Source organism: Parasteatoda tepidariorum, chromosome 4 (genome assembly GCF_043381705.1).
Source record: "Parasteatoda tepidariorum isolate YZ-2023 chromosome 4, CAS_Ptep_4.0, whole genome shotgun sequence".
NCBI classification, from domain to species: Eukaryota; Metazoa; Arthropoda; class Arachnida; order Araneae; family Theridiidae; genus Parasteatoda; species Parasteatoda tepidariorum.
This window is the reverse complement of record NC_092207.1, coordinates 57,154,832-57,172,383: the sequence shown is the minus strand read 5'-3', so window position 1 is coordinate 57,172,383 and position 17,552 is coordinate 57,154,832. Positions and strand designations below refer to the sequence as shown.

Below are 17,552 nucleotides of genomic sequence, written 5' to 3'. Positions count from 1 at the left end.
TTTACAATGTTAACATTCATTTTAGTAGAATGGGTAGACTCGCCCCATACGAGAGATTTGTCAGCAGTTCTATAAAAATATACAGTAACAGCGTAACTGTTAATATTTTCTAAAATCGATTTCACAGCTTTAAAGAGGGATAAATAGCGATTCCAAAACACCTATTAAAAGCCCTTTTTCTTTAATATTTACAAAAGTTTGACCACTTGAAAGTTGACAAACTGAAAAAATGGGTAGACTCGCCCCGTTTTACGGTAGTGATTAAAAATTTGTCTGCCAGTGCTACCCGAGGGCCATTTTTTCATAGAAAATACACCCCATCCCGAGTTCATTTTATTATTATTATTTTTTAAAAATATAAGGAATTATCATAAATATTTTATAATGTTCTAAAAATTACTTAAATTTCACGATTATTTCTTAAAAATTTTCTTTGCTTAGAATCTTATAATTGTTTACCATATTTTGAAAAATGCTTCAAAAAATGTCTTACATTATTAACATCAACACTTTTTTTAATTGTTTAAAATTTTTAATTTTTGAAAAAGTGGTCACACGTAAAAATGTTACAACAGGTTACTGGCCAGAGGCAAAATTTTGCCCTAGCATAGGAACATCATAAGCATATGATTATATAAATTTGGTTTATACAATAAAAATGGTGCTAAAATATGAATTTTGTTAAGTTAAGCCTACATTTTTGCCTTATGAAAAAGTCGATTTTAAATTTATTACATTGTCTTAATTAAATATTTTTGATAAAATAATTGCGAGTTAAAAAATGCATACATTAATTGGCGAAGAAAAATAAATACATAAAATTAAAAAGAATAACAATTTACTTAATATAGCAATATTCTATTTATATAAGTACTATGGAATGCCTTGATCTTAAATTATTAAAAATTTAGTTTTTAAAATTATTTTCTAATATTTTTACTTAGAAGCTAAAACGAGAAGGGATTTCAAAAAGGTAACTTACTTTTGCTTATTTATAATACATATACTTGAGAAGTCTTATAGAAACTTCAGCAAATACAAATAATTTATAAAGTTAATTTTAAAGATATTTATTTTATTGAATTTATTTTAAAATTTATATTAGTGATTGGCTTCAGTTTCAAATAATAATTTTATTCTCAAGCTCATTTACAATAATAAAAAATATATTTACGCTTTATTTCTGATATAAATTTATGTCTATTTTAATTATGATAATTTGTTTTGAAATATTTGGTTACGATATCAATACTTAATCAGAGTTAAATTTAACAAAATAAATAGGAAAGTAAAACTAAAAACAAGAAAAGCAAAATAGATTATCTCATTAAAATTTTTTGTTTTTATAATTATTATTATGTTTATATCTGAATCATGGAACTCACGGAAATTTCTAACAAAAGGGTTTGTCCAAAAATATAATTTCATATTTTTCAACTTAAACTACTTATTAATATTACACACTAAATTCAGAGAGAAAATACATTTTTTCCAATTACCTATAAATTTTGGTGAGATTTTTAATAGTTGTTCAACTGTATAAACTTAACTTTTCTCATTAATTTGACCTTTCCAAAAAAGAAGAAGTACCAGCATTTTTATGCCAAATGGCTTCCGGCATGAAAAACAGCATGTACAAACACAAGTTAAGAACTCAAAGTTCTTTTCTAGGAAATGGGCGAAAAAGATTCCTTTTACACACGTAGATGCTCCTTTGAGAAAGCTCAATACAAACACATTAAGAGATTCTTGAAAAGTTCTAAGGCCTTACAAAATTCAGTTTTAAAATAATTTCCAAGGAAATTATTTTCAAAAGTTTTCCGAATTCAGCTGTTATAAACTGAGTTAGAAACATGAAACTTTTATATCTCTCATCTAACTTTTTCATAAATTTTCTGAATTTAGCAGAGATAGATGAACTTCTGATTACATATAAAAATCATCGAATATAAATAAAAATCATGTAAATGGATGAACTTAAACTCAATAATTGATATACACTTTAATCAAAAGTCTCAGAATAAAACAAAAGAAAGTTGAATTACATTAAAAATTAGTTGAATAACATTTCAAAATTAATCGTAAAATAAGATTTCTGTAAAACGTAATAAAGTTAATAATTTCTTGTTTTTAACAGATGAAAAGTTTAAATACACAAACGGAAAAATTAATGTACAAAATTCCCTGAGTGAGGTTTTTTAGATTTATTAGCAATTTTGCAATAGCTAAATAACATCTTATATACATAAAACATCTTATTATATAATAGTACTTATTATATTATAGAAAAGATTTAAACTTAACTTGATTATATACGTGTGCGTTTTTGCTTTTGTAAAAATAAAACTTAGACAATTCTTTAGCAATAAAATTATAGAATATTGGTTAACAAACAATCTATAAATCTAAAAAAAGTAAAATAAAGTCTTTGCCAAATATTATAAATTGAATTTTTTATTTCCAAAAAGTGTTTATACTTCTTACAAACTACCTAAAAACAAACCTGTATAGAGATGTTTTTATAAAATTTAGCCCTGCATTAGATCAGTCTATTTTGATTACTTTCAAATTTAATAATTTCTCACTTATAATATTCAACATAATGTGGTCCATGATAACCAGTCTTCATCAGAAAGCTTTGATTTAAATTTTTAATAAATTTTAAATATTTTATATAGATTATTTTATGTAAAAAAGGGATGAGATTTAAATATTGTAACGATGTTATTTTGATAACTTCCTTTTAAACATAGTATAGTTTGTGTTTAAAAAAATTTTTAAAATTATCACTTACGTAATTTTGTTCTAGGCTCTCTGGGACCATCTACTGTGATTTTAATTGCTTTGTTGTAAGTAGCTACTTGTGGTGGGTTAGTTGCAACGTGAATGGTCAGATTAAAGCTCTTTCCTGAAAATAAATAATATACAAGAATTATTACAGATACAATTTTATAAAATGACGGATTCAGTTCGAAACAAATAATACGATTGAGCATTTGCTTACTGAAATTACCAAGGGAAGTAAATAGAATTGTTTATAAAAGAAAATATAAATAACAAAATAAATAAATAATAATAAAAAAGTAAATAAAGCTAAGGTAATTACAAAAATTATTTCCTGGAAAAATCAAAATTAAACGCGGACAAATAAGAAGAATTTTTAAAACCCTTCAAATTTTTAATGTTCATGACACGGTCCTCTAAATTTAAAATTTTTAACAGGGTAAGACATTGAAATAATTTTAATAATATTAATGAAAATTTTAGCATTTAGATTTAAAATTAGATTTGATTTTTTTAAGTAAATTCAATTAATTTAAATAAAATAATAAAAGAAAAAACAGTTTAGCCAAGTACATTTTGGGAGAATCATAGTCACGGTGGGTATAATTTAAATCACTGGATTTATTTTTTTTAAAAAAATGTTTTGATTCAAGTAACATATCTTTTTATAGCATTAATTTAAGTGGAAAATATTTTGTAGACAACATAATTTATTAGTGTATTCTTAAGGTTATAATTTTTTTCCAATTTTTTTAGTTTGATTTTATTTATAATGAACCTTTTATCTTCAGAAATAATAAAAAGAGGTGTATACAAATTATTATTTGATGTTCATATTAAACTCATAAATAAAAGATATAAAAGTGGATAAAAGTAGCTTGAAACTAGAATTTTTTCATTTAATTTTCATTGACCATTTGATTAACACGTTTCAATTTTACCCATTTAGTTTTAAGTTAATTTAAATACATTTAATAACACGTAAAGTTTATTTAAGTGACTTTCAAACTTATAAATATGCAGTTAGTGTTTATAAGTAATGAAATTTAATTACAATTCATAGGGGTGCTTAGCTTGAATAACAATTAACACGATTTTATTTATACAGTGGTTAGTTTGCTGTAAATAAATAATAATTTTAACCATTTTAGCAGTAAGTAAAAAATATTTTAACTATAATATTGTTTTTGAATAATATTAAGTATTATTAATACATTTCATCACAGCTTTGTTTGGTAAATTTTGGTTCGATTTTTTGTATTCATTCGTTAAACTCATGATTTTTGCCAACAATGAACTTCGAAAAATACTGTTTTTCTTGTTGAATATTTCGTAGAATGTTTGAATGAATATATATTTTTCAAAATCTATAAAATTTTAACCAATTAACAAATTTAGATTTTAGTTTATTAACAGTTTCCACAACTTTAAGAAAAGGACGAAAATGTGGCTTGATTTTTGATTACAACCGCACATGCTGGGGAACTTTAGAGTCGGGACCACGATGATTTAAGTGCGGCTGATTTAATTGCGGCTGAGCTGCATTATTCTGTCGGACAACAAGATCCGATTTTGTACAGTCATTTTATAAGCTAGTTAATAAAATAAATATTAAAAAAATTAAACAAACCTTTTGAGTACACAATTTATGCTCGTAGAACATCACTTTCCAAAATATTATTTAAAAAAAAAGTTTCTATCTATTCAAAGCCAAAAATTTATTAATCTGGTCGAATTTAAAATCTATCTCTAGAAGAAAATTAAATTCGTCTTATATAACTTAAGTAGTAATTAATTTTTTTAACAGTTAAAATAGCTGAATACTTTACATGTCTATTTTTAATAAATATATAATTACATAATAATATGCTAATAAATATGGTTTTAATCAATAGCTGAATACTTTACATATTTATTTTAGATAACACACAAAGTAAATATAAATGAAAAAAATCTGAATTATATTGTAAAAATATCTAAAAGCATTTATCAAATCTCCACATCGAGGAAAAAAATATGTTAAAAAATATTAGAGAATTGTGAAATTAACCGTGTTTCCGGTTATATGGGAACATTAAAAAGCTTGGAATTTTTTACCAAAGCGCTTTGGTAATGATTTTGGCATAATGAACAAAAAATATGGTTTATAATGTGTGATAAAATGTTGTAAACGTAATAAAATTTGGTAATTTTATCACAACACCCGAAAGCAAGGCACAAAAACCATTTATTCAGTTAAATTTACTTTTAAAATTTGGTTAACTTTAATTTGTGTTTTTTACTAAATGTGTGGTAATAAGAACAATAATTTTGAAAAACAGAATTTTTGGTGAACGGTAAAACTACCAAATGAATGCTTTAAAATCCGTGTATTTTGGTTTCATTAGTCATAATTATGATTTTTTTAACTCGATATGTTATTGCCATACCGTACGGTGATAGTACAAGATTTTTTTCTGTGTGTATAATAATGCATAAAAACCTTAATTTTACAATAAAGTTAAAGGTCAGTTTTTATATTATTTGTATTGTTAAAATTAGTGATTTTCTTTAATTATTTGCAGGTCTTTTATTATGTATTTCTACTATATTTTATCTTTGATAAGCTTCAAATATTTTTTTAAAGGTATTTCAACAGCGTTTCAGTTTGCAAAATTGTGAAAAAATTTTAATATTTGAAAAAAAAATATTAACATTTGCGTCAACAAAATTGAAACATTTTGCCACATTGTCATTTGAACGTTACAGAAGCATTGAAATATTTTTTAACAGAAATATAATTACCATAAAATAAGGTAATTTTACCAGAATTTTTTTCCGAGCAGTCATTAGCAAATTATATTTTTTACAATTTACATTAAATCGAAACAAATTCAGGTGAAATGAAATTGCAATATTCTGCACTAAAGTTGGTATTTCACTTTTACTTGTTCACTTGCTTACTAAACACACGGATAAGAATTAATTTGCATTACTTTATTATATTTACACTTACCGGGTAAGATTACTTCATTCACCAACAAACATGTTTAAATGATTTACATTACGCATATAATCCGCCTTATATATACACATGCGAAACCCTTTTGAAAACCGAAGAAGCCGTGAGCAGTGGTTCAGTTTAAATGAAAGTGTGAGTATACAAACACATTGTATTATCTCGGTTTTGTTAGGGTAAATAGAGTAAGTGAGCATAATAGATTTGTATGCGGTTCCAACAATCACATTTTCAGTTTGGGTTTTTAAAGTAAATACTACTGTATTTTACGAAGCGTGTGTTTTGAAACCACACATGATGAACAAAAAAAAAAAAAAAGGTCTCAATGCAGCGACAAAATTGAAAAAAATCGGTGGTTTTCTACACGAGTAATCAGTATGCCTTTTAATTTGCGGTTATAAGAAAATAACTTTTCATTTTCGTCAATTTTACTCTTTTTAAATATTTAAAAGTTAATATTTGAAAGATTTATTCTTACAAATATGTGAATATGCGTGTGTAACTATTGCATGTATATGCTTATATCATGCCATCAATTGATATCTTCCACAACAATTTAGATGATTATCTGTCTTTTATCAATTTTAGTGGATAGAAAAGATGGATAATTTCATACTATAAAGCTTTTTTATTTCATTACCGGCGTTGAGCAATCTTTGAGTTTTATGCTATCAATACTTAAATCCCTAGCCTTGTAATTTTGAACCTGAACCAGAGGACAAGAGGGAACTCTTGGATCAAGCATTGAAACAAACTATCCTTCGCGGAGGAATATTTGATGGAATTTAAAAATATAGCAGCTTTAAATTTAAAAAACAAATTTTTTTAACAATGAATATAAGGAGCAAAACTTGGTTACTATTATGAACATATGCAAGAAGTTACATTCTTACAAGAAGTTACATACTTATAAGAAAATACTAATGAAAAAAAAAATTTTTTTTTTAAGTACAACAGTATTTTAACGGACAAACTCTTTAACAATAGTGAAGAACTTTACAAAACTTTTAATAAATACAAAATGCATTTACTGAAATTCCTTTGAGTAATTCATAACAAATTATGTTCATTATGACTTATTTAAAACATATCTTATCGGCATGAATTGATAATAAAGTATTCGTACTATACTATAATATTTCTAATTATATTCGTGTCTTCGACTTCCAATTAGAATTATTAAAACTGTAAATAGATAACAATTTTTTTTTCTAAAATACATTGATAAATTATCAACACCTAAAAATGTTTAGAGTATTTTTCAGTTCTAAGATTAATAATAATAAACGATTCTAATAGCGACATTTATATTTTACACAACATATGTTGCGTTACTCATCCAAAATAATTGCCTTAGCATTAAAATTGCAAATAAACATTAAAGATACGAAGTTAATGAGAGAGCATAGGTCACAATTAATAATGCGTCGAATATATTAATACAAAAATATTTTTATTAAAATATATAATGAAAAAAGATAAAAAAACCTGCGAAAATTGAGTTGCGTAATTTTAAATGCGTTATGCTATAAAATAAGAGACATAGACTGAACAAGACATAACAAGACTTGTAATTACAATTTCAACTGCTAAATTGCTCTTTCGACTAATTATTTTAGGATGTTTTACTCATTGAAATATTAAATTATACTTCAATTTTAATTAAAATATATTTGAATAAATATGATGTTTCCTAGTTATTACTGATTTAGGCGATGCTTTATGAAAAGTTTTGAAAATTCATTTAGTTTAGGAGTGTTCATTTCAGAAAAAAATATTTAACTCCAACACTAAATCTATATCTTTTCAATTATTTTAATTTAACATTGATACATTATGAACAATTTTAGATTAGACAAATAAATTAATAATAATTAGAATCTAAGTTTTTAAAGCTAATTTGTATTTGAGACTCATTTTTATTGATTTGTTTGTATAGTATACCAGTGTCTTAAACTTTATCGAAAAAGATTAAAAAAAATTAATTTAATTATTAACTCATAGGCACCGACTCAATAGGAATAAAACATAACGAAAATTTATCAAAGGAAGCTAATTAGGAACATATTAGCTTCAAGTCAATACAAAATATGAATTGCTCCATACTACTATTTTAAAACAGAATTGGATTTTATTTCAACTTTTTGTTTTGTGCATTGAGAAAAAAGATATGCTCAAATTACTAGAATATGGTAAATTTTACCGTATTTCTGGCTCTATGGGAACACCAAACAACCTATTATTTCTTACCGAAACGCTTTAGTAATGATTATGGTAAAATTAATTAAATATGGTTTCATGAAGAGTGAAACAATTTGGCAACTGGTAAAGTTTGATAATTTTATCAAATTTTAGAGCATGGCATAAAAAATTTATTCATTCGGTTAAATTTACTTCTCAGTTTTCTATATTTTACTAAATGTGTGGTATAAGAACTATAATTTTGAAAATAAGAATTACCGATAAATCGCTGCCATAGGAAAGGAAAAATTACAAAATGAATGGTTTAAACACCGTATATTTTGGTTTGATTCGCAAAATATTTTTTTCTCACCAGAAATATTTTTACCATACCAGTACTGTGTTTGTACCAGAATTTATTTTCTCTGTGTATTAATATGCATATAACCTAAATTTTACAATGAGGTTTAAAGTCAGTTTTCATATTATCTCTAAAGTCAGTTTTAATAATATCCAAATGTTTCTATTATATAGGACTACAGTATTTTGGCTTTGATAAGCTTCAAATCTTTTTAAAAGAGTTATTTCCGCCACGTTTTAGTTTGTAAGTTTGCAAAATTGTAGAAAATTTTTTAACATTTAAAAAAAAATTCAACATTTGCAACAACAAAATTGAAACCTTTTACTACATTGTTATTTGAAAATTTGTAGAAGCATTGAAATATTTTGAGGAAGTACACATAAACATTGCAACTAAAAACAAAGCCACGAGTATCATAGAAATGCTTTAAAGGCATTCATTTTTATAAGTTTAACTTTTTGGATATTTATAAATTTGGGAAAACACCAAAAATTCATAAATATCTCGGTATTTATAAATCGAAATGAAGTTTCAATGGTTATATTTTTCCTTTAAATTTTACAATATTATATAAATTTAAAATGGAAGTAGGTTTTGAATACATCGACAACAGACTGAATTTGCTTTGTTGATAATTCATTATTTGATATTAAATCAAGCAAAATATTAAATAAATCATTGTTAATTAAAATAAATCATTGTTTCTTTAATTTTCTTTTCGAAAATGATTTAGTTTCAAATAAATTCCTATTCCTGTTCATAATTCTAAATTTTATTTTATATAGTTACATTTTGAGACATTTATTTTCTGCATACATTTTAAACTAGCAAACAAACTAGGAAAATTTGCCAACTGGGTATTTTTAAAAATGGAATTTAATAATGTTGTAAGAAGTTTTTTCTTTTTAGAAAGTTTAGCACGCACAATAAAACTTTTCGTTTATCCATTTTTAAGTTATTATACTGTAATAACTATTTATTGTAAAAATAGAAATTAACGCTTGTATGATTTTTTAAAGGTGTAAAAAATGTATGCCAGCTTCAAGTTTAATTTCTTTTTTATAAGTTTTAATAATGTGCAATATATTTGGACTTAAAAATAACCATTTTTTAAGAATTAAAAAAAAATCTTTTTTTATTTATAACTACATTTTAATTCATAATGTTAAACACAACTTTTTTATGCGATGATTAGTTTTTAAGAAAATTCAAATTTAATGTAAAAAATGTAAAAAAATATTTAAATTTTTTGAAAATTGAATACACATAATTTATAAATTGAAAAGAAATTATGTTTTTGCAAATAGAATTCATAAATAATACTTTATATATTTAGTATTCATAAGCTTTCTCCAGCATAATTTGCACACAAATAAGCACAATACTAATTAAGCTTAGTTTCAGCATATTTAAATATAAACTTTTCCGGTTATATAACTCAATTATTTCATATTGTACTCATATTAACCATTGTATTGACATAACTTAACTCTGTAGACTCATGAACTGTTTTATTTGCCTATAACAATGTGTATTTATCTCACAGACTTGCAAGATACTTTAATGTATACAACTATTTAATTAAAATTGAATACCGTAACTAAAATAGAAATAAACATAAGTTAATGTTTTTAATTAATAACTACCACCACTTGTATAATCATTCATTTATACTTTTTATTTGTATTCGGTCAGCCTTTTGCACAAAGTTTGAAAACTAATTTACTAAATTCAAAATAGATTTATATAATTCAAGGCTTCTTACACCATATTTGAAAGTTCAAAATTTCAAAAAAATATTGATTACTAAAATTAAAATTATTGGTTTATTTTTTTAAGGAAATTGAATCAATGCACAAAAGACTATGTATAACAATTATCGACTGATTTTTAATAAATTTTTTAAACTAACAGACGGCAAATTTGGTATAAATGTTGTTGCTCATTATTTCAGTATTAAATAAGTAAATTTGATTTAAATGAAAAAGTTAAATGATAGTAAATTTCATTTTAAAATTAGATATTTAAATAAAACATTCATTTTGATTCAAAAATTAAGTTTTAATGAACAAACTTGTAAAATAAGTGAAATGAAAAAGTTGGTTCTTCTGTAAGATTATCTAACTTTGAATATCATATATTTCTATTTATTGCTTACCTGATCATATTAAACTATACAAAAGCGTTATGTTTTAAATACAATAATGAACCCCAAAAATGTATCTTTTACTGGGTATTAATAATTATACTTCTATTTATAACTATATAATAGAGGTATTAATAATACTTCTTCTGTTACATTTTAAGTAGTAAATTTTTTTTGAAAATTAAAGATGCTTATAATATTCTCAAAGCTATAATCAAAAATTGGCACACAAGTATTTTACGAAATTCATCAATGGCAATCATCATTTGTTATTTTGAGACTTATCATTTGCTATTTTGTGAATAATCTTTTGTTGTTTTGCAAATAATCATTTGTTATTTACAAATTGTAAGAAAAAAAATCCTATTTTTTATTTATTATAGTTTGTCGTTGTTTTCTACTCAAATGTATTTTATTTTATTATTTATTTTGTAATTTGAAGGGTATTGCATAGAAATATTTAAATTGTTTAAAATTCTTGCTCCTTCTAAGGTTTAGTCTACTGCACTTGATGTTGAGCCCATCATAATGATTTTTGAAATCCGATTTCGATACTTATTATGTTTTTAAAAAATAGGATATACTTGGAAGGTAAAATAATTACAATTTTATAAACAACATTTATTATCGTTAAACGAAGGAAAGAAGCATTCCCACAGAAAGGAAGCATTTCTAAATTTATTTTTAAACTAATAGAAAAATAAACAGTTATATTAAAATTTACATTATAGTAAAATTTTGACTTAGTGAACAAAAAATTTATAATTAACATATAAAACTATTATTCAAAATTTTTCCAGAACAAACACATTCAAATCTCCAGCTAAGTTGAAAACCTATACGCATTTCTCAATAATCTCCATAATTCAAAATTTACTGATTTTAATTTTTTTTTTAAATACATTTTCTAAATTTATCTTAAATTGCATTCTTTTAAAATCTGTATAATAAATCAAAAGTTTTTCTATCTAGTTCAAAAGAAAAATTGGAATAAGGTTTAGAACTAGAATCACCGCACTCAACTAATAATATATGCCAGATTAGAAACAAAACAAAATTAGTAGTTTTAATATAATTTGTTTTATCATTTATTAGTTTTATCATTAGTTTTATCATCAGTGAACAATATAACCCAGATGTTTACAAATAGCTTATTATTAATTATTCTCGTTCAAAAATAATAGTTTTAAATATAATTATTCAATTTCATTCGTGATATACCTTTTGAACTTTTAATGCAGCATTTTAAAATGAATCTTATGACACTTTATTATAGTTTATCAGCTGCAATATTACTTTTTTTTATAAAATTGTTAGCACGCTTCTAGGAAATTGTATTTCATTGACAATCAGCAATTTTAACAGATATAAAGAATAAAAGAATAAAGACAGTTCTGCTTGAGTATTTTTAAGTAATTACAGAACTTGAAAGAATGATCCCCATCTTCCTAACTTGTAATTCTTTGAGTTTAATTGAAACAAAAGTTTTTATGAAAACTAAACAGCAACTAGTGTCTTCTATTTAGTTAATATGATATTTACAATTTGAGCATCAAATTAATAATAATTTTAATTCATACACATTTTAATTAGTTTTTAATAGTAATTCAAGAAACTTATACAAAAATTAATACAAAAAATTTCATTTTAAATTAAACGTATTCAAATAGTTTTGAAACTTCAATGCATTAATTTCTAAATTTTATACTTGGCGAATTTAGAACTGTTTTAAATTTTAATTTCAGATATAAAATAAAATATCGCATAAGAATGTATTTTTTGGGGTAAGAAATTAGTCCATAGCATTTTTTTGTATGTTATGCGAAATTTGAAAACTAATCGCAAAATATTTTTTATTGAAAATGTACAGGGCAAAATTAACGATCACCACCGGTCACAAGGCTACTAAATATAACAAATGACGATTCAATTAATAATTAATTATAGTTATTAATGTAATTTTTATTTATATTATTATCAATTAATTATATATTATATAATAATTTTAATAAAGTGTGTGATTTATTAATATAATTTTCACATCAAGGTCTTATTAGAATATCTATAAAGTAATAATGAGAATACTGAAATATTATTTATTTATTAACAATAAATCAAAAAGTATGAATCATATGATATAGAATACTGCTTCTAAAACCAAATAACTTTGAGAAAATGAGTGACATAAGCAGGTTTAAAATTGTCTGATAAAAAATAATTAGTAATCATGATATGTTGTCTAATAACTCTAATAGAACTTATAACACTTTGTTAGTCTGTTTGGTTCAAAATTTAAATATTATAATAATAATAAAATTGTAAAAAGTAAAACTCTCAATTTAATTGTTGATCTACTGAATCTATATTGTTAAAATTATTGGAGCCTGTTTAATTATATTATTATTGAAAGTAATCCTTTTTAAATTGGATAGAGTGAATAAACATAACACTTTATCGTTGTTTCAACAAATCCCGAATGAACGATATTTTGATTAACCGAATTTTCAAAGAGTGAAATATTGCGATTATAACTTCATTATTTAATAGTTGGTATCGTTAATTTAATTAAAATTATTCGTATAATATTTCACTAATTTAGGATAATTTATTTAAAAAAATTACATGAATAGCATAAAAAATAACTTAAAATTAAGCAGAGAAATTTTAAAGGGTATAATTTTTTAAGAAAGGAAAAAGAATACATTAGAGGGATATTTAAATTTACAAATTACATAAAATTAAAGATTTGAAATCATAGTTTCATTCATAAAGTTATATTAGGTGTTTTAATTAAAAACCTCGTATTTGTTTACTTTCCAGTCATGCTATTGAGGGTTTGTCGTTTTGGAGTAGACTATAGACTTGCACCTTTTTAACCTGTGAGGAGCAATAACTTTATTTTCCCAGATATTGTAATTCGTTACTAATACTCTCAGAAAACTCAAATTAACCTATACCGTTATATTCGTACAATGCAAATTTGCTGAGACCTTAATAAGGTGCGAAATTGAATCATATTTTCGTTCAAATTAAACCAGAATATATATAGTAATCTATTTTAAGAAGTACGATCATTAAATTTAGCCCCAATTAAGGTTGCAGAAACTTTATACTGCAAAACGGTGCAAACAATGCAGTTTTTAAGTAATAATAGTGGTCGTAATGATATACTAACAAAGCTCAACTTAAAACTAACTTAGTGATAAAGTAAAAATTTTAGTTTTCAAATTATGATTGATGTTAAGTAAAGATTTTCCCCCTCATTATGTGTGGTATTTGACAGATAGATCTTGTTTTTGATCTAAGAAGAATCTTGTTTTGCATTGTAAAACTTGGTATCTGGCACTCTGTGTGCAAATTGTAACACACAATTCAAGGCAAGTTTTTTTTTCGTTTTTGTATGGAAAAATAAATAAATATAAATAAATAAAAATATGAAATAACACTCCCCGAACTAGTAAACCATAGCTGCCTTTTAAATGCAGTTTAAATAATGGAAATTAATTGAATTAAGCAGGAGTATATTTCAACAGTGCAGAAGTATAGATTTTTTTTACAGTATATTTCAACATTAAAACATTGAGTCCATATACGAGGTCATGAAACAAAATCTTTATCGGCCTAAGGAATACCATCGTGTTGATATCTGGATCATGAAGTGGTGAAGCTCATACGACTATTAAGTTAAATATAAGATTTGGTTAATTAAATTTTGGCTATTTTGTTACAACAGGTTGGTCACAAATAATTAGTAGTAAACCTGCCTTTTCCGGACTGATTTTTATCAAATTTCTTCAATTTTTATCAGGTAATAAATGTTAATATTAATTTTATTCTTAATATTTTCGTAATAAAATATTAATTTTATTACGAAACACTTATATTTGCTATAAGAGTTTAAAATATTATTTAATTATTTTTTATTTATTATATTTATTTTTTAAAAAAAATATTGGATTGATATTATATACATCTCAAACTCAAATTAATTCATTTCCCCTGATTTTTAGGGAATTTTAATTTAATACCCCGACATTTCTCTGATTTTTTCTAGGTTGAAAAAATTTCCTGATTATTTTCTTATTCCGTGGGCAACCTATAGAAATAGTAGTTGTATTAATAATTGCAATGTATTTGTCAGCTGTCATCCTTCGGGATTTTAATATATAAATATGGGTATGTTAATAAATATAATCACAAACAAAAAATCATTTACTAATTTCAAATATTAATCTTTTCTGGCTAAATAAATAATTGCCATAATTGCTTTAAATTGCATAAATTAAGCAAAACTTAAGAGCTAATTTTAACATGCTTTTCTATCTAACATATTACACATACTTTAACGTTAAAGAAAGTATATGAGTTATTTAAACATTAAAAAAATATATAAATTATTACAATATTAAAGGATAAAATTGCATTGTTTTAACATCAAGGAAAAATTTTGTTTAAGATACTTTAACATTAGGTAGAGGCAAAATTCATAATTATAGTTTAGTTCTCAACAATAACTTAATAAACTTAATCGAATTACTTGATATAAAGAGAGTAGAACTAAATAGTGAATCACTGATAATTGATATCTCTCTTGTAACAAATGATTCCATTTTGAATTTCTTTATTTGGGGAGATAAAATGGCTTTAAGTGACTAGAAAAATATATAGATTACATAATATGCTTTATTCATTTTATGTTCATTATCAGATTAACTATAACTTCTTTCAACAAGAGTTTCAAGTAAGTTGAGAACAGCCACATATATCTGAAAACGTTTTTTTGATATACAGGGTGTTCATAAAGACTTAGCAATATCTTCCAAACAATTTTTACAAAAACCTTACTACAATTTTTTTTAAATATATTGCATTTGTTAAAAAAAATTAACCCATTATTTTAATTATGTATAATCCTAATATCTATATTTCAATAAACAGTTGCAAAATGTTTAATTATGATTGCAAAAAAAGCTGATAATAGTAAAGCTTCTAATGCTCGAAAAAACAATAATAATAAAAAATATAACAAAACAGTAAGAACTAAACACATTTTAAATTCAATATTTATGTTAATATTTTAAAATTTTATTAATTATTTTAATTTATATTTACATGTTACAAACTGAGTGAAAAATATAGCATATATTTAATTTTATTTATATAAATTCCATCACAGATTTGATTAATAAAAAGATTATTGTAAATTTAATAATATTTTTCAAACTTTATCGAACTGAGTGAAACAGATATTTAATGGTACTTAATGGAATTGAAAAATTATACATTTATGTAAAATTAAATTTATAGAAGTTATATATTTCGTTAAAATAATATCACTAAATGGATACATTATCTCATTTCTATGCATTAAATAATTCATAATTGTAATAAAATAAAAAAAATGAATAAAAAATTCTTAAAAGCATAAGTACGCCTTGTTGACATTGCATCGCAAAAAATAGTTCTTACTCATAGAATTACTAATAACAATATCAATACATAGAAATTAATTACATAATTAATGATTAAAATCATTAATTGTAACAGTTATTACATCACTCATAATTCTAATACATAAAACTATAAGAGAATCAATATAATAATAAAAAAAAATTTATAGTGAATTAATATAATAGTTATATATAGAACGTAGCTGAGGGGGGTTTGAGGGGTTCCCTCCCCCCAAATAATATTATTATTATATGTATATATAAATAATTAGAACTTTCATAAAAAAAATATTTGGATCACAAATATTACTACTCAGCTACGTGGCTGTTTATATAGTAATTAATAAGGATAATTAATTGTATTAAAAATATAAGGGTTCCCTGTTATTAATACATCATTAAAAATATAACAAATACATAAAATTAATTATTAGTAATCATTCTTATAATAGAGATTTTTGCTTACCTCTTCCACTTCTGCCAACAAATCTCAGATCATTGAATTTGGCGACCCTGTTCTTGAAAGTCGCCGTGGAGTTACGGAGTTCACCGCAAAAGTTCTCATCATTCCCCGCAAACACAGTCACCACCGTTCCGTCCGGTATATCTCCCAAACAAACAACTTTGAAGGCTACCGGTAAGGTCTTGTTCGATCTCCAGTGGGACGGTAGAGCTGTACACATGAAACACGGACTGCCCGTTTTCACAAGTTCCTCGCCGCTTGTAACAGTCTCGGCAACAGAAGCCAGAGATGATTTCACAGCGGTGGGACGGCTCGAGTCGCCGCCGCTCATGAGTCCGTATCCGCAAGTACTGACCGGCTCGGCGGGCAGATGCATTGTGGTCACACACACGGCTCAAGCCGGTAGCATTCGAGTTGTAAAATCTCACCACAAACTACACACAGCTCGAAGAAAAATCACGGCAGACGAATTTGATGCTCGTTTTGTTTTGTGGTTTTGTTCGAGGAGGGATCAGGCGCCGTGTGCCAACCCACTCATACAAAGGTGGCACGTGACTTTTTCTGTTTACACTTCCGGTGCTCTCTAAATAAATGTATAAAAAATATTTGCTTGGTGACAGTTGTCACACAGAGTTACTTTATAAAAAAGTAAACAAACTCCTTCAGGAAATATCGGTTAAAAACACAAATCGTCTGCTGTAATTTTTATTCTTAACCACGGTTTTTGTTTATTTTTTTATTTAAAGGTATTTAAATTTTATAAAATAAATTAAAATAAATAATTTAAGTTGACACGCTATAAAATTCGAATAAAATCGTATCGATGATCAACTAATAAATTCGAATTCTTATATGAAACCGCAGACGATTCAAATTTGTCACCTAGCATCCGCAAAATTCAGTTTTGATTTGAAGGCATGCTGAATATAACGTAGATAAAAAGCGCTTGGAGGTAGTCAAATATTACGCAATGACAAAATACTGAGAAATATTGCACGCTCTCCTGTTATCATCTTCAAGCCGGTTCTGTGAAGCAAACTCCATTAGTATTCTTCCGCGAACTACTTAAATGCGGCGGAAGAGCATTCAGAGCCTCTCAAAAAGATGTTCTTTTATTTAACGATCTGAGTGAAAAAGGCATTGTTTAATAATTAGAAACATATCAATAT

The 17,552-nt window shown here is 24.7% G+C and overlaps 1 protein-coding gene across 1 annotated transcript in view; it reads right to left on the bottom strand.

The window, feature by feature from the left end:
• LOC107440398 (runt-related transcription factor 3) overlaps positions 1–17,294 on the bottom strand; it is a 43,559-nt gene extending 26,265 nt beyond the window's left edge. The window contains exons 1-2 of the mRNA XM_016053305.3: positions 16,387–17,294; positions 2,795–2,908 (exon numbers count right to left, since the gene is read on the bottom strand). Of these exons, the coding sequence (XP_015908791.1) occupies positions 2,795–2,908; positions 16,387–16,759 (487 nt within the window). The 5' untranslated portion in view covers positions 16,760–17,294. The remainder of the gene's footprint in view (positions 1–2,794; positions 2,909–16,386) is intronic.
• Between the last annotated feature and the right edge of the window lie 258 nt (positions 17,295–17,552).